Below are 22174 nucleotides of genomic sequence, written 5' to 3'. Positions count from 1 at the left end.
ATCGTTTTCAATTTTTGTTGCGACTGTCATTAAAGTGAGAGGTTAAGCGCTTGAAAACTAGGTTCAATCCACCATTTTCTACATTTGAGAATACCTGTACCAAGTCAGGAATATGACAGTTGTTGTCCATTTGTTTGATGTGTTTTATAATTTGATTTTGTCATTTGAAGTTTTTAATTTTCCTCGGAGTTCAGTATTTTCGATATTTTACTTTTTAAACAAAGTGAAAAGATTTGTTATGTAGCATAATCAGGACTCACTATCAAATTCAAATTCTATGTTTAAAAACTGTATCAATAGCATATCAAAGTTAACACTGATGTAGTGAGTTTGAATCCCGCACTCGATTCAAATTTGTATTGTCACGGATTTTCAGTTTTCCTTAAGAGAGTCGCTTGTTCTCTCCAGGCAGTCAGGCTTCCTATTTAAATCTGACTTCTACGGCATAGCACAGTAGTGTTTAGAGGAGGCGTTAAACCAATCAACCAATCAATCAATCAATCAATAAATCATCATATCGCACTTCATCGAAAGCAAGGCAAATATGCTATTTCTATAAACTGCGTCTAAAAGTCACATTTAAAACAACGAGAATATCTTACAAGACTTGACACAGTCCAATTAGTTGTTCAATTTGATATTCTTTCTAGATGATACTAACCTTTCACCTATGCGTTGCCGACTGACATTGAATAAGAATTTATTAGCCAAAATACAAACTATATTTGGTTGGACATTTAATTCTCTAATTTTGCGCTATTTTCACATTTCTTGGTCGGTATGAGAAAAATATTTCTCCTCACTAGTGAATAATCTGTTGTCGGCAAATGATTGGTCGAAATTTATTCGTGACGGCAAATTTACTTGGTTTCTTCTGAATTTTCCTATTGGGACGTCATGAAAAAAGGCGACCATACCTGATGAAGTCACATGAAAAGTACACAACTTTCTTCAAATCTTTGAATAAGAAGGATAAAAATCATTAGAGAAACAGATTCCACCCCTATAACTCGTGTATTACGTTATTTCTCCATTCTCGACAGTTAGATTTTTACTATAATTTAAAAGCTCGGCAAGCCTCGCACTTTGAATATTAAAATTTAATTATCTCGAGTGGACAAATATCGTAACACACTTGTTGCAGTTGTGGAATCTATATTTAACACCTTCATTTTAAAGAACAGAGAAAACAAAACCTTCGGATAATTGAGACATATCAGCGTATTTGGTAGATGAGTTTAAAAGTCGAGAGAAACACATGAAGAAGTAAATGTATAAGAAATCTACAATATACTGTAATATAATATAGCTATAATCTATGAACAGATACAAGTAATGTTTTCATGACGTCCAAAGAGCATGCATTGAAGCTTTGAATGTGGTGTAAGAGAAGAAATATGAAAGGAACAATAGAAGAAGTACATGTAAATGTATGAAAAATCTACAATAACTATAATCTATGGACATATATATGAAGAATTTTTATACGGCTTCTAAAGATCATGCGAAGAAACTCTAAACGTGGTGTAAGAGAAGAAATTTGCATTTTAATTATGTTGTTCAAATTCATTACGTATGCTTAATAATTTGCAAAACAACTTATAGTTTCTTTTGTCATGTCCGGGTAATATATATGACACTAAATTTAAACTAGGAAATATTATATTTTAATATTTAGTATGCTTGTTACTAGAATTAATATTTATAACATGCATTTTGAAGAAAAGGATTTAGCAAATGAAATTGATACTAAATACTGAGTTATATGAAATTTAATTGACACCCACTTTGATGAGGAATAATGGAACGAAGCGGGTTTTTCTATTTTTATTTATTTCCAACCTCGACAATAACATCACATATTTAAATTATTGACGCCTTTTGTCCTACAATGTAATAATATAATCACACCCAGCTTTACCTATGAAATATTATAATTAGAAATTTAAAAATTCAGTAATAATATCTCTTTTTACAAAATGCATTGTAACTAAAATTAGGTTTGTACATGCAACTGGTTTTAAAATATTCAGTTATTTGAGATTTTATGAAATGACATTTAAAAGGATAATTATATACCGGAACGTTATAATTTCGTTTCGATGTCTTTTGTCGTCTTATTCATGTACCCTGCTTTAGGGGAAGACCCTAGAATAAGCGAACACAACAACGACAACCACCGGACTTAATGTTCCTGACTTGGGATATGTACATAAAACATGTTGAGTGTTTAATAAGGGTATTTTTGGACAGTGGTGTACCAACACAACATATAGAAAAATCAATTCAATCAAATATTAGGTACAAGGCAGAATGTTTTTATTCTTAAATATTTAGGGTAAATGTCGAACTTAAAGGTCAATATATTTTAATGTTTTATATTGGGGATTAATTAATTGTCATGGATTAATAACCTGATTTTTCGTGGTTTTATGATTTGGTGTTTAGTCAAAATCTGCAAAGTCAAGGCTATATAAAATTGGTGTTTTCTGCTCTTTGGCCGAGTTGTTGTGAAATTGACATATTTTCCATTTCAACTCTCACTTTACGTTAAACACTTAAAATCATGGTTTATCTGCAACTACGTACCAGGAACATAGGCATTCTTTGAATAACTATTAATTTCAAGTACGCCATAATTTCAAAATCGTTAAACTTATATTTTACGATTCCAACTGGCCAATACTGTTATCTGTAATTTCCAAAAAATATGTTTCTATGCATTAAGAATAACTTTCTTTTCTGGTTGTCTAACTGTACGACTAAAGTTTAAAAAACCCAAAGCAAAGCATTACATTGACTGTAGTTTGTCGATCTTAACGAAAATTTAACCAAAAGACTTATCATCTGCTTATCAAGGACATAATCAAAATTTTGAGATTGCTTGAACTTCAAAAGGAGTTTATACAAGATAATTTTCTTTTACTATGAACTGATCTATGGACCTTATAACCTTTGTGATAGTGACCGTAAATGGTAATCAGTGAGGCTGTCAGTTGTTTTTCCTCACACATATTTTGGATCAGTTTTTGTGTTACATATACCCAGTCATTGATGGTGTAAACTTACCATGAACACCATACACCATTACACCATTCACCATACACTATTACACCATACACCCTGATCCATAACACTTGACACAATACACCATTGCACCATCCACCTTACACATCACACTATTTTGCAATTTAATTTCAAAGAAAGCGTGCGATTGCAAAATTATTTATTCATTTAAAAAAAAAAAAGAATTTTGATCACAATATTGTAAATTATTGAATAAAACTTAAAATATGTTATTTTGCATAGTTTTTTAAATGTCGTAAACCTTTCATTCACACCATCACCGATCGCACGTTACACCATTACACCATACACCAAAGCACCATACACCTTCTTCCATTGCACAATATGCAATCACTTTTAATTCGACAATGAAATCAATTCATATATCAGTATATTAAGTGGCAGTGACGGTTATGTTATCAAAAGGTGTGAGGACTAAGTGAAAAAAGCTATGACACAAAGGAACAACATGAACGAATACATACATGTACTAATTATTTATTCAACTGACTGAACTATTTAAGATATATCAATTTTTAAGTTATAAAAGTTTCAGTTGCCTATTGAGAAATACCGGCGATAGCAGAAAATCTAAAGAAATAACAAAAACAACGACACGACAGAAAGATAGTATTTATGAAATACTTAAATAATTGGCCGCATAATATTGACCCTTGCAGTTTATAGTTGTGATGGAAAAAACCTTGAAAATATCCCTTTACTAGTACAAGATAAAAGCTAGCTATATATACATATATAGTGCTAAAAAAAGGTTTTATGAGCTAAACATGAAGCTGTTATAAGTCTCCCAGATAGTTTATCCTTGTATTGCTAATAACTTAGTAAAATTATGCAACGGTGACCTGTGTTTTTTTAACAAAGCAACCCAGATCGGGGTATCATTTCTGAATGATTATCATAAACAAGCATCATTTAAATACATGGAAGGGATTTCAGATATATATTTGATTTGTTTGTTTATGTATTGTAATATAACCCTTCCTTAGAAACTGAAATTATGTTTAAACACCTTCAGTGTTAAAATTTAGAAAACAGTACGCTGGACTGTCTTGAAAGAAGTAAGTACAGTGAAAAATGGTTCTCTTCATTTACTGAGTTAATACGAAATCGCTTTCTAAATGAACCTATTTAACATGATTGTAGCTTCAACTAAATTGCGATGCGATATTGAAGCAATGATATGCAATATGCATAGCGAGTTTTATATGAAAATGAAGAAGTGGTATGATTGCAAATGAGACGATGAATTTTTTTAATCATACGCTTTTTATAGACCATAAATTATCAATGAAGATATTTTTTTATGTAGCACGGACAGTTCTTTCTTTAGCCGTGGGTCTTTCCTTCATTGCAGGAAGCGGGGACTTATCCGTACTGTAGGACGTACCTAACTTAGAACAGGCTTATGGAGTATAGTGGTTGTTGTTAACTTTTCTCCTTGCGTGACTTTGTGTGCTGAGGAGTGACAAGTGCATTGATAATTTCAACATGGGTGGCTTTCATCTTTGAAGCAGGATACATTAACGTTAAGAGAAACTTTCTGTAATCTCTTGTTTGAATGCTACGTCATACCGAGCGGTAATTATTTTTTTTAAGTGTCGCTGGTTTTGTTCTAAATATCCCTTTGTCACCAAAATACTCGCAAGCAATCATTTTCTTTTTTTATTTTATTTTTTAAAAGAATGCAAATGAGTTTTAAACCTGTTTGGATATTTTATAGACTATAGAACTGACATTTAATTCCGGGAGTCATAATATTAGTCATGGAGGCAGAAATTCAGGAACAAGAAGCAGTAGAACCAGCCTTTGAGTATAAGGTGATGTATATTACTATGTTTTAGGTTAAAACAAGCAATATAGTAAAAGATCGACTATAAAAGATAAATGAACTAGATACAGATAAATAAAAACAATGTATATAAAACACCCTATTTATGCTTATCATATGAGGCAAAACAAAGATCACGTTCATTAACCTGTTCACCCCACTTGTCCCACTTGCCCCACGTCCCCAACAAAAAAAACTAACAAAATCCCACGGTGTTCGAAAATAGGTTGTCTTGCACGTATATATAATGAGTAGTTATTTTTATACTATTCAAGTAACTTACCAATACTAAGAAATCATAAGTGTGATCTATGTTCCTGTGGCATTTAAACAACTGACGCAGAACTTGATCTTCCTTTACATTCATAGATTAAAAATACAAAAAAATCCTATCAAATAGTGTTAGATTTGTGGATCTGCAAAGCGCTTTAAAAAACCTCTGTTCAACTTATTTACATCATTTCTATCAGAGGTCAACGACGCGCATTAGGGTCATGGAAAAACATGACTATAAGGATGTTATAAATCAGATATTATGAACAGATTATGGTTAGCCGTAGCCCGTCCGTACTTCTTTCAGTCCGTCAAGAATTTCAGTGGCAAAGTGCAGTTGATTAAAAAGTGTGGTGGCTCAAACTACTGAAAGTGTCGAGAAGAAGAAAAAGAGAAACAAATGTCAGTCTAGATGTTGGTCAGTGGCATCTTTTCTTTTGCTTTTCTATCTCAATTATGTTGCTAAAGATAGGCAACGATGAAGCAAAGTTATCGAAAATTGATCATAAAAGCATATTCAGTTTTCCGAAGAAAGACAACTCATTTATCAAAAACAAATGAGAAAAAAAAAACATGAAAATTTTTTGAAAGTCGAAGATAGTTATCAAAAGTACCAGGATTATACGTTTATACGCCAGACGCGCGTTTAGTCTACATAAGACTCATCAGTGACGCTCAGATCAAAATAGTTAAAAAGCCAAATCAATACAAAATTGAAGAGCATTGAGGATCCAAAGTTCCAAAAAGTTGTGCCAAATACGGCTAAGGTAATCTACTCTTGGGGTAAGAAAATCCTTAGTTTTTCGAAAAATTCAAGGTTTTGTAAACAGAAAATTTATAAAAATTACCATATAATTGATATTCATGTTCATTCGTTTTCTTCTAACTACCGCTGCTTAATTTACTACACATAAACACGTATACAAATGATAATGAGAAAAATAGTACCCTGTCAGACATTTGTTTAATAACATATACTTCATGATTTAAACATTAATTTTTGATGACTTCAAAGAAAAAAGTGCAACATTTGGCCATTCGAATATTGCTATCAGAGCTATTTCCCGTATTTTCCTATCTTGTTTAATAAATGCATTTGTTTGATATGATGTGAATTGATAATCAGTAACCATGCAAAGATGAAATTTAAGTTAACAATATAATTGGCATTTTTAAACTTATGAAGTATTTATTATAGTATAGAGATATATTGATAATTGCAGGTCAAATCAGAGTCCACAATGTCACAGGGAGATGAGGCAAAAGAGAAAACAAAGAGGTCGGAGAGAAAGGTGTTTATGTATTGTTTTTAATTACAGAATGCTCACAGAAAAGGATAAAACTTACTTTTGAAATAAAAAAGGATAAAGAAAAAAAAGCAGTCGACACAGTAAAAAAAGGATACCCCCTAAAAGACACCCCCAAAAAATAAAACCAACAAAACAGAACTTCAACAAGACAAAAAAAAAAAAAAAAAAAAAAAAACCGACATCTACACAAACAATAGAAAATAGGATGTCTGGCATGTCGTACAACATTGGGTTTATCAACGTATTGAAATGGTTGCCCACTGAACGTGTATTAGGCTTGCTTTGAAGTATTTGTTTTTGAAATTTTCATATAAGAATCAGAATAATTACATAGGTCTTGATTGATACTCAATTTAACATGGTATGCATAATACATGTCAGTATTTTACACCTCAATTAACTCTGTTAAAATATATTAACACCAGTTATTTTAATCTAGGTCTATCCGGAAAATCAGACGATCCCTGAAGATATGACAAACGCAAGAAACGAATCGAACTCGAATGTAAGTTTATAAAAAATAGAAGTTTTTGAAAGATGTTCATATCACATAATATGATTCGAAAGAAACTTGAAGGAAACAAATAAAATCTGTGGGAAGTACATAAACACACATATGAACGACTGCTATCGGATGTTTTATGGTCGCCATCACCAGTTTGGTGACCGCTATGGAATACCCATTTTAAAGATGATAGCGGATATGTTTCTAATGCCGTAACTAAAATCCCATCCCGCTTTCAGAATTAGACCTATTATTGGGCTTGTACTAACATAAGCAACATATGCTTACCCTTCCGGAGCACCATGTATCTACCAAAACGGGTACCATTTCTGTTGAGTGCGTGTTTCACAGTCTATAGTTTGCCATGTTGTGTAGTGTGTAATTGTTTTGTCTGTTAGTCCTTTTCGTCTTTTACCATGGTGTTTTTTCAGTTTATTTTCGAATGTGAATGTCTGATACGATGTTTTCTTCTAAATAATACTAATTTACCAGATGAGACAAATATTAGAAATGTAAAATTTAATTAAACAATTCGTTCTAAATTTTGAATTTCTTGGAATAACTCACAAACATCTTAACCAACAAATACGCGATGTTGTGTTGAATTTGCCCGTCACATCTGTTGATTAAAGGATGTGTTAAAATTATAAGTTCAATAGCATATTCTATTTAAAACATGACTCTACCTCATTAGCTTTCCTTTGAAAAAAGTAAATTCACTAAAATATTGAACTTCGAGAAAAATTTAATAAGGAAAGTCTTTAATCAATTGGCAATCTCTAAAATTTGGTACAGGCACTCTCCAATGTATAAAATTGTGGATTAAAACCTGGTTTTATAGTCAGCTAAACATTTCATTAGTATGACCGATGCATCAAGTTCCATTATATTGACTTTTGATAAAAAAAACAACATCTAATTGATAAATGTATAGTTTAATTGTATAGTCATTTATCAGAATCAATGTCGACTAATACAAATTTTTGTTTCCATTTTAGCCGGTGGAGAATAATAAAAACGACCTTCCAAGTTCTAACCGATTTACAGAGAGCAAGAATTTCATACAAAGCATAGCAGATGTGTCGCTTATGATGGCAAACATTTCACAACTGAGGGCAATTTTGGGTTGTGGCGACAGCAATTCATTTTACATACATCTCATGACACTAGTTATTCTATCACTGGTGTCACACATAATTTTTGTTTTCTTTACTGTAATTAGATCCCATTTTAAATACAAACACCGTATTGCAGTGAAACGAGCAAAGGAAGGTGTATTAAAAGACGGTTCAGTAAGGTATTGCTGTTGTCTTACTGAAAAGTATATCCGTAATGAATACAATGATAGCGATCTGTGTCAGTGTCCACATTGCTATGCAGATCTTTATCTGAATTATATCTGTAATATTCTCGTTTTCATAACAATTTGTGCTAACATTGGGATAACAGGAATAGGTATTACTGGAGAATGTTAACCTTATGACTAAATGATTTAATTTTGGATGTAACACGTCTTCTGATTGGCCGATGTCGTTTTGATTATCATAGACAAAATTTTGTCATGTGACCGTGACGTCATAAATGATTTTTCATAATTTAATCCGGTTTAAAATGGAATTAAGAATTGAATTATAAGAAATGACTGTAATATTTGTAGAGGGTTATTTTAAAGTGTGCACCACATTTGTTATGTTGTTTCGAATAGACAGAAAAATATTACAGTCCTTCCCTAATGTTATATTATAGAATTTTTGGAATTGAAATGCAGTACAATTCAATCAATCTATCTGTGTTATGCTTATAGGATAATACTGTGTACCAAATATCTTGCTTGCAATATTTTTTAAGGAAACTTATATACATATGCACAGCTCATAATTATTATGAATTAACATGATTTGTACCATTTTAATGTTGTTATACCATTTTAGGAAACCATATCATTTAAGGAACTATTATGATTAATAAACTAGCAACATGTTTTGAGAAGACGTTTACAATCTTACGTAAAAGGTGATGGATTAAACCTGGTTTTATAGCTAGCTCAACCTCTCGCTTGTATGACATTCACATCAAATTCCATTATATTGACAACGATGTGTGAACAAAACACACAGGCATGACAAACTTACATAGTAGGTAAAATTGTCTAAAGTAGGGTTACAGCAGTCAATATACTTACATGTATAATTATAATCACTATAAAAACAAACAAATATGTTACAAAGAAAATCCGAAAAGACATATGTACAGACAAAGGACATCCGCAAAAATGAAAGACAACAATACAAAAATGTACAAAAACACAATAACACAATAATGACGAGAACTATAAGTACAGTGCCTTGTAATATGTCTTACGGGTTAGGCCTTGATAACACAAACATTTTCCTCTCGGTTAATTTTTCTTATATTTACATCATTAAAAAGGTAGGGTCCATGCAACATCTGCCAAAGTCTTAATGAATTTCATCATTTTATTTTATTTGTAGGGTATATTGAATATGACCAGTTTTGTGGTACTCTAAAAAACGGTCTAAAGTACTAGTAGGTAAAAAATATTGAGTGCTTTTGTACATGTTGTCATTAGAAATACCCGTGACTGTTAAATTGCAATTTAAAAACGGATTTTAAAACTAATTCTGAAACATCATGGTAATACAAATAGCCTGAATGTAATAAAAAACGGTTTTTAATAATTGATACGGCGAAAAGTATGGCCAGCTCAGATAACACATTGTTTTTCAAATTTAGCCAAATTTGGCGTTTAATTCGTGCACAAAATTGTTTAAATATTTATTGGTTAGTTATCTTGAAAATCATAATCTTTTATCGAGTTTGACCAGGTTAACAAGGCACACGTAAAAACTAGAATTTTGGGACAAAATTCATTTTCCCATTACAAAACCCCCTACAGACTGTCTTTTCATTTTTAATGTGTAATATTCAACGGTGTACATTCCCAATGATAATTGTAATAAATTTTATAAGAAAAAAACAATAATATTCAGTATTGGACGAGTATCCTTGGGGCGAGTTGACATATTTTTTTTTATCACAACTATTAATTGGTTACTCTCCCCAGACTTCAAAATGCCCCTGTCATCAATAGCAGACGCTATCAGAATTCATTGTTCACTATGTCACTATCTAAGTCAATGTAAGAACTATATTTGTGTTAATGTAGATTATATATTAGCATAAGCTTGTACTAGAATTGATGTTCAGATTATATCTTCTAGAATATGCCTTTTATATTTGAAAAAAAAAACCAAACACAACCAGTAAGTACAAACTCTGTATCAATGACTCAGCACTAAAACCATATAACTCCATTATTTAATCCATTTGTTCAAATCGACTTGTAATTACTTAAAACATTGCCTAGCACACAGATGTATTGCTTTAATGTTAACAAATTCACCACATGAAACTTCATAGCATGTAAATCGGAAGAAATGAATAAAGCAACGCTTATACGAAACAGTTTAACGACATGCATTAATACAGATCTACGTACCCTGCGCAACATTGCCTCTTGTTTCGGTGTATTAATTCACACCATGTTCGTGTTGCTCAGTCGTGAGTTTTTCATTTCTGTTTTTGCAGACTGTTGTTTGAATTTTCGTCATTTTCCGTTCCATGCAAAGGCGTTGTTACTTTGTTATACATGACGTATGTCTTTTATTTAAGAAATGACTGTAATATTTTTTCTGTCTATGAAGAAATAACATAACAAATTTGGTGCACACAGAATAACCCGCGTAGCAGGTTATTTAACAGTGTGCACAACATTTTTTTATGATATTTCGAATAGACAGAAAAAATATTACAGTCATTTCTTATAATTTAATTCTAAATTCCATTTTAAACCGTAGAAAACCTTGAAAAAACGTTGATGACGTCACGGTAACATGACTAAATTATGTCTATGGTCAAAATACACTGACAAAATAACGTCCGCCAATCAGAAGACGCGTTACATCCAAAATTACATTATTATTCCATAGGTATCTTCTGTCTCTCTTTACAAGATAATAATTTGTAATTTAACATTATTATTTAAACAAGTAAAATCACAAAAATAATGAATGGCAAAAGTCATAAGCTCAAACACATTAAACGAATGGCCAGCAACTGTCATATTCCTGGCATAGTACAATAATTTTCTGATATAGAAAATGGTGGATAAAACCTGCTTTTATAGCTAGCTTAACCTCCCACTTGTATAACAGTCGTATAAAATTAATATAAGCGCAAGAGGGGTTCCGTGATGACTTGTTTGTATTTATTGCAGAAGGCCGTCGTTTCGTTAACTAGACACGTCATTGTCAAATAAGAACTTGAAATTTATGTCGTTTTTCTTCTCAAGTGTTTGCTGGTATTAAGGGAAATGAGCGATATGAATTCTACAAGGACTCTGAATTGTGTTTCCAAAAAGGTTTACATGCTGTCTTGTGAACCGCTTCCTGGTGCAGGAGCACTTAATGTGTATGTCAGGGGTCATGGAAAATCACCATAACAAACTTTCTTTCTAATGATATGCATGACGCATTTGTCACTAAAGTCTTGATATTCATCATCGAAATCCTGTTTATTAACTATCAATTCTTAGAAATAAATCATCAATCGGCGATAATTCATTTTTGTAAATCTAGTTGGCGTCTTTAAGGTCCATTTTGTTTCTTTAATAAATTGTTTTAGATTTTGCTATCAGTGGTGTTGTTTTAAATATTCTATTACGTAACGGAATATGCTCTATTTTTATTTTGTAAAGCCGTACAGTGACATAGTTATACATCGTTATCCGTTGGCTTTGTTGTATAGTTGATTGATAAGTTATCATACGACATTTAGACATCTCTATACTGGTATTGACGAAGAACGCTCCATTTCAACCATAAAAACAAGGAACTAAGTTTAACTTTTTTATTTGTATTGCGGTTGCGCATCTAAAACACTGTTTTTGGAATCTGACTTCATACATATACAAGTTTACATATAATTTATGTCTTCAGTTTGAAATCATCTGACCCATTAGTGATAATTTCCGAAAGGAACAATTTATGTTTTCAACAGATAACGCAAAATTTTCAATAAGTGTTATTTTAACTCCGCGCCTGCTATTCTAATGATACTAAATGGTCCTCTATTTAAAACCATGAATAAACACAAATAAACAAAACATATACAACACTTCAATCCAATAATAAAGCAGCACCTGTTGTGCAGTCGAAACAATTTATTTTATAAAATGTCTGTACAACAACAAAACTACAATAACTATAGTATCATGAATAATGTTTCTTTTATAACATCTAAAACGAATAGGCAAGATTGTTTGAAATGTATAACATTGAACATAAAAAAAACATATCATGAACTGTTTACATTTGTATGTTGGTTATGGCAGTTTTGTTTCGTTGAAATCAGTATGGAAATCAAAGAACTGGCACCCATAAAATACACCCTTCTCTGTTAATGTACGTTCTGTATCGTTTCCGTAACACAATATAGCAGTGAACGGAATGGTGATATTTCCCTGAGTAAGTTTTGATGTCATGGTTACTCTATAATTGTTTAAAAAAATATAAATTTCTCACATAAGATAGTCTCTAGCAGATGTCAGCATATAACTATTATAATGCAATTTAAAAAAAAATGTATTACTGGCTATATAAAATGACATAATGGATAAGAGTCTGAATTTAAACAGTGAAAACTCGACAATTAGTTATTATTAGGAAGCAAATACGTTTTATGATAACACATGATGTATATATCTTATACAATCTAATTATATATTTGGCTATACTTTTTGGAACTTTTGGATTATAGATCTTTTATATAAGCTTTGGATTTTACATATTTTGGCCACGAACATCACTAAATAGACATGTATTGTCGAAATGCGCATCTGGTGCAGAAAAATTGGTACCGTTAATGTTATAACATCAAAAAGAATTCTAGGTATCACAAGTCCTTTACCAGTCTTTAATTTTATTTTCAATACTTAGTGCAAAGTTGAAGAGCACTGAGGACCAAAAATTCCAAATATTTCGGTTCTTATACATTATCGGCTTTCATATCTTCGACACTGAGCAATTTATATGACGGTTAATTCAGGAAAGCGCCTCGGACGAAATAACTATTTAACGTGTTGATTTATTTTTAAGCGTTCATTCCGAATCTCCAAATTTTCATATTGTAAAAATATAAAACAATTGAATGAGCTGATTTTTTGTTAATTTATAAACATCTATTTTACTTGATACTATGTTTGGTATTGCAATGTGCTACGCGTGCGATTTACCTATCATAACTGTTTGCATTAAGCTGCTCTTTGTTTATATATATGTTTCCGTAGCCAAAGTCCATGCTGTGCACCATTTATCATTTTCTAATATTTTATAAACATTCCTGATTTTTCAATTTGAATTCATCGCTTTTTCCCTGAACAAATATTGATGAATCAAGACGATACTATCATTCAATGCAACCGATTTGCTCTGACAGAATGTATTTGTAATTTGCTAAACAGATTCAAGCCTCAAAATTATATACTATTATACATACGTTGAATAACGTGGAATTTTCGAAGGATACTCTGCAATCCATGTCTCTGTTTTTGATCTTCTTGTTCCTGCATTTATCCCCATACTGACAGACATCTCGGCGCTAATACTGACTTCAGCTTCACCAACTAATGGAATGCCAACATAAGCTGATATTGATGCTATACCAACAACAAAAAAGAACATCTTTGATTACTTTAAAACAATTTAATCAACGATATCATTATTACAACGGGAGTAAATTGGAAAGGAATTTCATAGTGTAATTTGAGGCTTTAAGATAAATTCGCAATAATTCTTGCTAGACTTTCACAGCAGTACTACTAATTAATCGATTTCTAATTACATCAATTATATCATTCAACTTAAATATTCATTGGCTGACGACAATCACGAGGCCCCTCGAAATAAAATTCTATTCTCTTATAAAATACAATAGCTATGACTGCACCTGCAATCTTGATAATGTTCAAACCTTGCTTATACTACTGACGCTTGATATAATGTTGGTTTTTATGGTTACAGAATGAACAAATTATTTGAAAAATCGACAGCTCCTTTTTTCTAGATAGGGGAAAGCGTTGATTGGGCGTTCATATGAGGCATCAAATGCTTCGGTCACCGGGTTTAACACCCCGATAAAATGATTTCAGAAGAATTTCATGTCTGATATAAGATTTTACATCATAGTTTCTCTGAAGCAACCGTGAAGATGAAGACCAAGAATAAATTTTATTTTTTTGCTACACTGTTTTACACTTATTTATAGTATTTATGATACGTTTTCCTTATACACACATTGTTTTCCTATTTAAAATCAATGAGTATATTTTTGACAAATCGCATGGTTCAATTTGTAGTTATTTTCCATCGCAATTCTTGAAAGTAAGATAATTTCAGACCAAAATATATGCAATCTCCAAATATAAATAATGCTAAAGGTTCCGTTTATGCAATATTGGCCTAAGCAATGTAACTTTGCAATATACAATATTTTCCTATTAGTGTTAAGTCATATATAGACCTAATAAGAGCCTGACTGCATGGTAATGTTGATTAATTTTTACGGGCCTAATGAACAAAACACAAACTGAGCCAATGTGGATCATTGAATTCGGATTCTTAGAAAAACTCTTGATTAAACACACTTACATGATACTTTAGCGGCTCTGTCCCATCTAAACTCATACGTATCTTCTCTTTGTATTGTAACTTCATCGGTCTTTGTCACTGTCTGTTCTACTGAGGTATTATTCACTTGTGTCCAGCTGAAGACTGATGTTGGGGTTCTGACAATATTTGCTCTCTCCAAGTCATAATCAATTTGTAGTAGCGTCATATTACCTTCAGGTGAGGGTTTCTTGAATATAAAAAAAAAATGATTCTAATTATACCAACAAAGACAAAGACGAAAACAACAACTAATCAAACCTTTTAGCTTAATGAGTTTTTCTCGTGATTCTAAGAGTTATTCTGTGTGTTTAACAGTACTCGTCGTAATTTCAAACTTATACAACGAGTTCATTATTGTTTATAAGTGGTAGCACAAACATGTTCCCCTTTCGTATAAAGCACAAACATTAACCGACATCTGCCACTGGTTGTGTTTCTTAGTCTTTAATGTTTTTGTAGTGTTTTTTAAACAGTTATCTTAAACGTATTTTTCATTTGGTCAAAGTGTGGACTTTTATTGCCCTCGGATTTTTTACCGTTTACCTTGCATAAAGCATTTGTATTCATACCTGACTGCTTGTGTTAAGATATAATTTAAAACAGAACATATCTAACGGATATTTACCACCATTATCTTGCTAAACGAGGAAATCCTGTCATTTGTAAATCCACCTTCATCATTTGCTTTTACAGAAGCGGTATATTTCCCTTTCAAAAACAGACTTTGCTCTCCATCATAATTAGAGTATCTATATCCAATCCATCTACATAAAAACGAAATGCTTTATACATGATAATCTGGCAATGATTTGCTGTTTATTGTATTAAATCATGAACAATTAAAAGTTTCTGAATAGGTTGTTTGTGATAGGTTCGCACATAGGGTTATTAAATATGAATTTCATCAATAAATAATATAATTTTGCAATGACTTGTTAAGAGTGGTTGTCTAGTTATTTTTGTTTTGGTTCTTTTCATGTATATCAAGTGTGCAAGTTATAATTTGATAAATGAAAAAGTAAAATCACAAAAAAACTGAACTACGAGGAAAATTCAAAACGGAAAGTCCTTTATCAAATGACAAATTCAAAAGATAAAACACATCACATGAATGGACAACAACTGTCATATATCTGACTTGGTACCGGTGTCACTTTTATGAAGCTAGTGGCTTCTTAGATAGATGAGCATAATCACATACTCTCGTATTTTGGTCGATTATTGGAAAAATATCACCTATTGATTTTATAGGAAAATTATTCCATAAAAAATGGACGAAGACAACGGACGCCACGTAATGATGAAAGCCTACTTGGCCGTTTGTGCCAGAATAGGTTCTCAATGTTAATGAATCTATGACATTGTATTTATTTCTTTTCTCCTGATTTGATATTTAAATCAACTGTTGTATTGCTCAAAGACTACACTTTTCAGCTAATCACATGTCTTATCTAGTGCGACACAATTATATTACAAGGATCACAACACTTTTCTGTCAACCAAGAAATGTTTTTTTTAAACCGAAGGTCAATGTTCTTTAATTGTAAATTTCGTATAATGATTTTCCTTGAACATTTTGAATGACGCTAATTATGTCTCCAGAACTTCCTCCTTGTTTTGGCTTTGTAATCAATGAAAATATCTTTATCTAATTATTAGGTCTTTCCACTGTTCTGTGGAAAGACCTATTGTTTTTCTTCTGATTATTTTTTTTTTCTTCCGCCAAATTTTGTTCTTGCGATAAACTTTTGTTTCGCAATATGTCGCTTAGATATTTGGTATATGATATCGAACAGTTTATGCGCTTTTGAAATTAACCCTGCGTAACCGAATACTTTTCTTTGTAGGAGTTATCTCCCCAAACACTTTTTCCTTGTGTTCACAACTCCTTCGCAACCGTAAAAGATTACGACAAATTTATTTTATAAAATTGCTCGTTATATCCTTCGCATGATTTGTCTAATTTCGACCGAAGTAATATGAACGCTCCAAATGAGAGTTATTTCCCTTTTTGTATTTGAAATTTTAAAATGTATTTTAAACTGGACACCATAAGTGATAGAGACCTAGGATCTTTTGATTTGAGGTCCTTGGTAAAAAAAAAAAATTAGGTCAAGGTCAAAGGTCAAGGTCATATTCTAACTTTTGAATTTGTCTTATCTTCACCAATTTTCATTAACCTTATAAGATATCGACAAATTATTTTGTATAAATTGTTAGTTGCGACATGTTGTAACTAAATAATTTTAGTTGAAAGGGTGCGTAAACAATGAATGGGAGTTTTAGCCCATATCATATCTTAAATTATGTTTAAAGTGATATAACTTATTAACCATACATATTAGAGACTAGGGTCTTTTGATTTGAAATCCTCAGTTTGTGACCTTGAAATTGAGGTCAAGGTCATAGGTTAATTTGACGTTCTAGATTTTTACCTTTGCTTTAAATTCATATCTATACATCATAAAGCCATATAGTCTTACATTTTAGACTGATTTTTTACATTTTAATATCAAAATAGATATTCACTGGTGGAAAGACCTTCAATTGTTCTCTGAACAATTGGTTTTTAATTCTTATTATTTTTCCGTCTATGTGTTGGATATGAACGTATCCACTACTCTTCCTAAAAGAAAGCTAGATGAGATTATGATTATCCAACATTTCTAATCGCTAATAATCAACCTGAACTAAGAAAAGAAAATTAGGTCTCCTTAAAAATATCGTTTAAAAAACTATATATGGTACTGAAAATAAATAAAAAATGCGTGCATTCAATATGATTGCATTAAAAACGGGACAAAATAGAATGCAAAAAATAAATTATTGCGATTTGATGAAAATCTTACTAAATACGTGAAATCAAACATAACAAATAATAGAGATTGATTAAAAAATGTAAATAGACTTACGCGCCTGTTTTAACCACAATTGATGACATTCTGTTATCAAATTTGTACCATTTTAGGTTCTCTACGTCATCGATGAATGTCAGAGACCGCCCAGAAAAATTGTTTTCATATACTATACATTCCGGCTCCTCTGTGAAATCCTAGCATAGAAATAATTTTCTCGGTTGAGTGTCCGAAATGCTTTTCGGGACTAACCGTCGCAAATAAGTAATTTGTGCATGAGGGATTTCAAATGTAGATACACCAGTGGCTTCCATCATTTATCTTATATAAAATAGTCATATCACATTTGTTCTCCTTATCTCAGCTCTTCTACTGCACGTTTTATCACTGAAGAGACATGTATTGTCGAAATGCGCATCTGGTGCAAGAAAATTGGTACCGTTAATTTTATTATGAAGAATGCATTTTTTCATATATATTTCAAGTTTATGTTTACCTTTTTCAGATATGGCTTTATTTAACTCGATGTATCTTATGAAAACAGACTTTACCAGTTCAAATTTGTTTTCTTTACTAGCTGAGGAATACATCCAGATGCACTTGCAATAAATAAAATTTGTTTTTCTCTAATGAATAAAAAGTACTAATTGCAATTTCAACTAGACAATCTTTGTATGTAGGAGGAAAAGGTGATGTGTATCATCATAATCAGTATAATTAATACAATTTTTACGATGTTCACATTATATTAAATGAGAGAGCAAATACTTGTAATGAGACAGATAGTGACTTATTTCAAAGATCGATAAAAATTTAATTTGTACATACGTAGTTGCCTATCAATTTTACAGATGACGCTCTATTGTTGAAATATTTTGAAAATTTATTATACACGTCACCTTCCTGGATTACGAATATGTTTCCTTCGTAGTTCTTTCTCTTATAAAGTATCCAGCTGTTAAAAAAAGCATGAAAAAATCATATTAGTGAAACAAATATTTTATTACAGTTTATTGCACGCTCAAATGACTGTACCAGGTCTAGAGTATAGCAGTTGGTATCCGTCCCTTCGTTGTGTTTTGGGGTATTGATTTTTCCATTTGATAACGGACTATTCGTTTTGAATTTTACACGGAGTTCGATTTGTTTTTGTTATTTTATTCTACTAATGTGTATCTTTGAACTCTTTACCTTAAAATTGGAGGATAACATGTTCATTGTAGTAGTCAAATATGAATCTATACAAGAAAAATTATCATTTAAAATTACAAAAACTTCAAAATAATGAACAATCGTTCAATCACCATGATTACAAAATGACTTTTTTTTTCAACTGTATATAGTTTTCTTTTTCTTTTTTTGTTGTTGCTTATTTATCACTTATTTTTCATCGACTTTGAATTAAAGGCTAAAGAGATACATTTACTTCATAAGGCTGACTAAGACCTTCTGTTGACAGAAACAGTCGATTGATAATACAAGTTTACGATGCTCTTCAACTTTGTACTAGTTTGGGTTTATAAATATTTTTGATTTGAGCGTCACTGATGAATCTTATGTAGACTGGCATACTAAATTATAATCCTGGTACCTTTGATAACTAATTACGACAAAAGATTTTAATGCAGCGTTCCGATTATGAATTTTCGATTTATATACGTTTCATATGTACAACGAATTTCCTAGTTGAAAGGATGTTCAATAACTTGTGCTTCCTACTAGGCGCGTTTTTGACATTTCCCCCCTAATATATCTGTTTGTTTGCCTGAACCATGTTCTATATGACACTTACTGATACTTGAGCCTGCTATTTTATTGGGAACGAGTTTAAAAGTGGTATGGCATATATTTCTTTGAAAAATAAAAAAAAATGTGTGTTTCCCTTGTTCCCACGAAAGCACGATGATATCCAACGGATATGAAATGAATCCGATTTAATAAAATATCCGTGAATAAAACTTGAAAAATAAGAAATGACATGATTGTTATACATACACTCCTCTGTCGCACTTTACGCTCGATGTTATGTTGTTGAAGCCAAAGTCAAGTAAATTTGGACATGAATCTGTTATCTCTTGGCTTCTCCCTCTGAAATTCTTGTTTTCGTACAATGTTATCTACAATAACAGTCACATTATTAGTGAAATCAGTATAGACAGGTAAAGGCAGCTTGCATTTTGGAACTTTATGAAACAGTATAAAACACGTTTATAAAATGTGTTACAGTTTTATAAACAATAGAAACATGGAGAAAAGAATGTAGAAAAAAAAACATAGCACGTGTCTTTATAAAAAGCTGATTTAGAATTATGTAATCGATGATATGCATGTTGATATGTTATGCAAATGAAAAACATCTAGACAATTAATTGATAATTGTCTTACGGGATTAAATTAAGCTGAACGACGAGAATATTTTTTTTGTACCTAAATATTCGTTTACGGACATACATTTATCTATACGTTTCGTATACAGTAAATCTCTCTTTATTTCAGATTTTTTAGTTTACGCAATTTGCAATTAAGATAAATGAACTCATCATGGATACCAGGATTTAAATTTTATATTTACTCCAGACGTGCGTTTTGTCTTCCAAAGACTCATGAGTGACGCTCGAATCAAAAAGAATTAAAAAGGCTTAAACAAATATGAAGGTTAAGACCATTGAGAACCAAAAATTCTTTAAGGTTATGCCGAACACAGCTGAGGAAATCAATTTCTGTAAATATCCAGGTCAAATATCGATAAACATCATGTAAAATTTTACATTTATTTTTGCACTCAATTAAACACAATTAAAACATTTTTGTGTAAAACAAAGCCTACATCAAGTAAACTCTGGATTTCACACTTAAAACAATAAATATTTACCTTTGGTTCCATATTAACAGCCCCTAAAATAAGATTATTAAAATTATGAGAATATTCAAAAATTGTCAACTAATATTAATTTCTGTGCTGACCAATCCAGTTACAAATTTGTCAAAAAAAAAACCAACCAAGCTTTATAATCGTAACATGTGTGTCAAAGTCTCCAAATTTGTAATTTATCATTGATAGCACTTAAAAGATGTTATAGTGACAGTCTTGAAAGCTGGATCACGCAAACATTCTTAATTGTTCAAAATTGATCTAAAATGCATTAAAAGAAGAATAGGTTGTCAATTAAGATCGAATTACCAGGGTTAAAAAAAGATCCATAGCTTTACCTAATAGATTGAAAATACATTAACACTACTTTTTTTTTGGTAACGCTCTATATAAATATATCGCTTGTTTTAAGCCTCCATCACGATGTTCTATACATGTTGGAAGAACACCGTATCTAATTGTTCCGATATTTGCTTTCACTGATCACATATAACACGGAGGTATATATGATTTCTATATAATAAGTTTCCAAAAAATTATTTATCAAGGAATCAGTTATTATACTAGGAATGACTGTAAAAATATTTTTGTTGTTGATGAAATTAAATTAAGGACAAATTTTAATAGTATTTTATTTGTTTTATTAATCGCTACCATCCTTTAAGCTAATTTAGGTTATATTAAGATTTGTCAATCTATAATAACCTTCCTCATACAGCAATGGGTCGTAACCTCTCCTGGCTGACCATCAGTTCCAGGGTATATGTCCAGTTCATGCAGTATTCAGTACGTCGGTACTGACATGACTTATCATAAAACACTTTAAAATTGCCCGTTTGAAAAGAAATTATAAAGTTACTAAAGTTTCAAATTGAATAAACTACATTTAAATATGATTAAGCTAGTTTGGTTTTTATGACATGTATGAATCCCTGCAGCCAAAAACTTAGAAAACATGTAGATTAATGGAGAGTTGTATTATAAGAAGTGGCGACTGATGGGCAAAATAATGTTTGATACAAATCGACCTTTTAAGTGACGCTTAAATAAAAAAAATGTATAAAAAGCCAAATAGAATACGAAGTTAAGGTGTTCTTAGGACCGAAAATCCCAGATTTAAACATATTGAACTCCGAGGAAAACTCAAACCGAAATAATCAAATCAAATGTCAAAAATGAAAGAATCAAACGAATGGACAACAACTGTCATATTCCTGACGATAATAGTTTCGAGGTTAATATTAAAAAACATCGAGACAAACGTAGTCAATTGACGGTTTCTGGCAGATAGGCTGAACGGAAAAAAGAGTTGCTTTTGTCAATGAATTTTACAATTAACTTGAAAAAAAAGAAAAAAGTGTAACTTACGAAAACCAGTCTAAATCTTCTATATCATGTTCGTACACCTATATATTTTAAATGTTTTTGTTTTCTTATTTTTATATAGCAAAAAATATTATTGATTTTCTCGTTGTATAACATAACCCGGAAGCATATAAAGTATAAATGACCTACTGATTCTACCCGTCAAAACCGAGGCAATGGTCGCTATTTAACGACCTTTGGCCTGAGGGCACTTCTTTGATTGAATTATACAAGATAGAACAATAATAATATATGTTCTAAGATTCTTTTATGATAACACCTTTCGTTATGAAAAATATGAGCTTTAACGAGTACTTGGATAGAAAACGGG

General features: G+C 31.3%; 2 protein-coding genes across 2 annotated transcripts; one reads left to right on the top strand and one right to left on the bottom strand.

Annotated features, from left to right (window-relative positions):
• The first annotated feature begins 4777 nt into the window (after positions 1 to 4777).
• On the top strand, positions 4778 to 8646 carry LOC139494775 (ninjurin-B-like). The gene is made up of 4 exons (XM_071282968.1): positions 4778 to 4904; positions 6412 to 6480; positions 6938 to 7003; positions 8002 to 8646. The coding sequence occupies exons 1-4, from the start codon at positions 4851 to 4853 to the stop codon at positions 8476 to 8478; spliced, it is 666 nt and encodes a 221-aa protein (XP_071139069.1). The 5' UTR covers positions 4778 to 4850; the 3' UTR covers positions 8479 to 8646.
• A 3693-nt stretch (positions 8647 to 12339) lies between these two features.
• LOC139495266 (epidermal differentiation-specific protein-like) lies at positions 12340 to 21863 on the bottom strand. Its single transcript, XM_071283542.1, has 9 exons — positions 21847 to 21863; positions 20479 to 20501; positions 19602 to 19723; positions 18435 to 18561; positions 17664 to 17803; positions 15377 to 15515; positions 14731 to 14938; positions 13580 to 13739; positions 12340 to 12573 (listed from the first exon to the last, which is right to left on the bottom strand). Exons 2-9 carry the CDS (start codon positions 20488 to 20490, stop codon positions 12408 to 12410), a joined length of 1074 nt encoding a protein of 357 aa, XP_071139643.1. The 5' UTR covers positions 20491 to 20501; positions 21847 to 21863; the 3' UTR covers positions 12340 to 12407.
• Positions 21864 to 22174: the final 311 nt, after the last annotated feature.

The sequence above is a fragment of the Mytilus edulis genome, chromosome 11 (assembly GCF_963676685.1).
Source record: "Mytilus edulis chromosome 11, xbMytEdul2.2, whole genome shotgun sequence".
In the NCBI taxonomy this organism is placed as follows: domain Eukaryota; kingdom Metazoa; phylum Mollusca; class Bivalvia; order Mytilida; family Mytilidae; genus Mytilus; species Mytilus edulis.
This window is presented reverse-complemented; position numbering and strand designations above follow the sequence as displayed.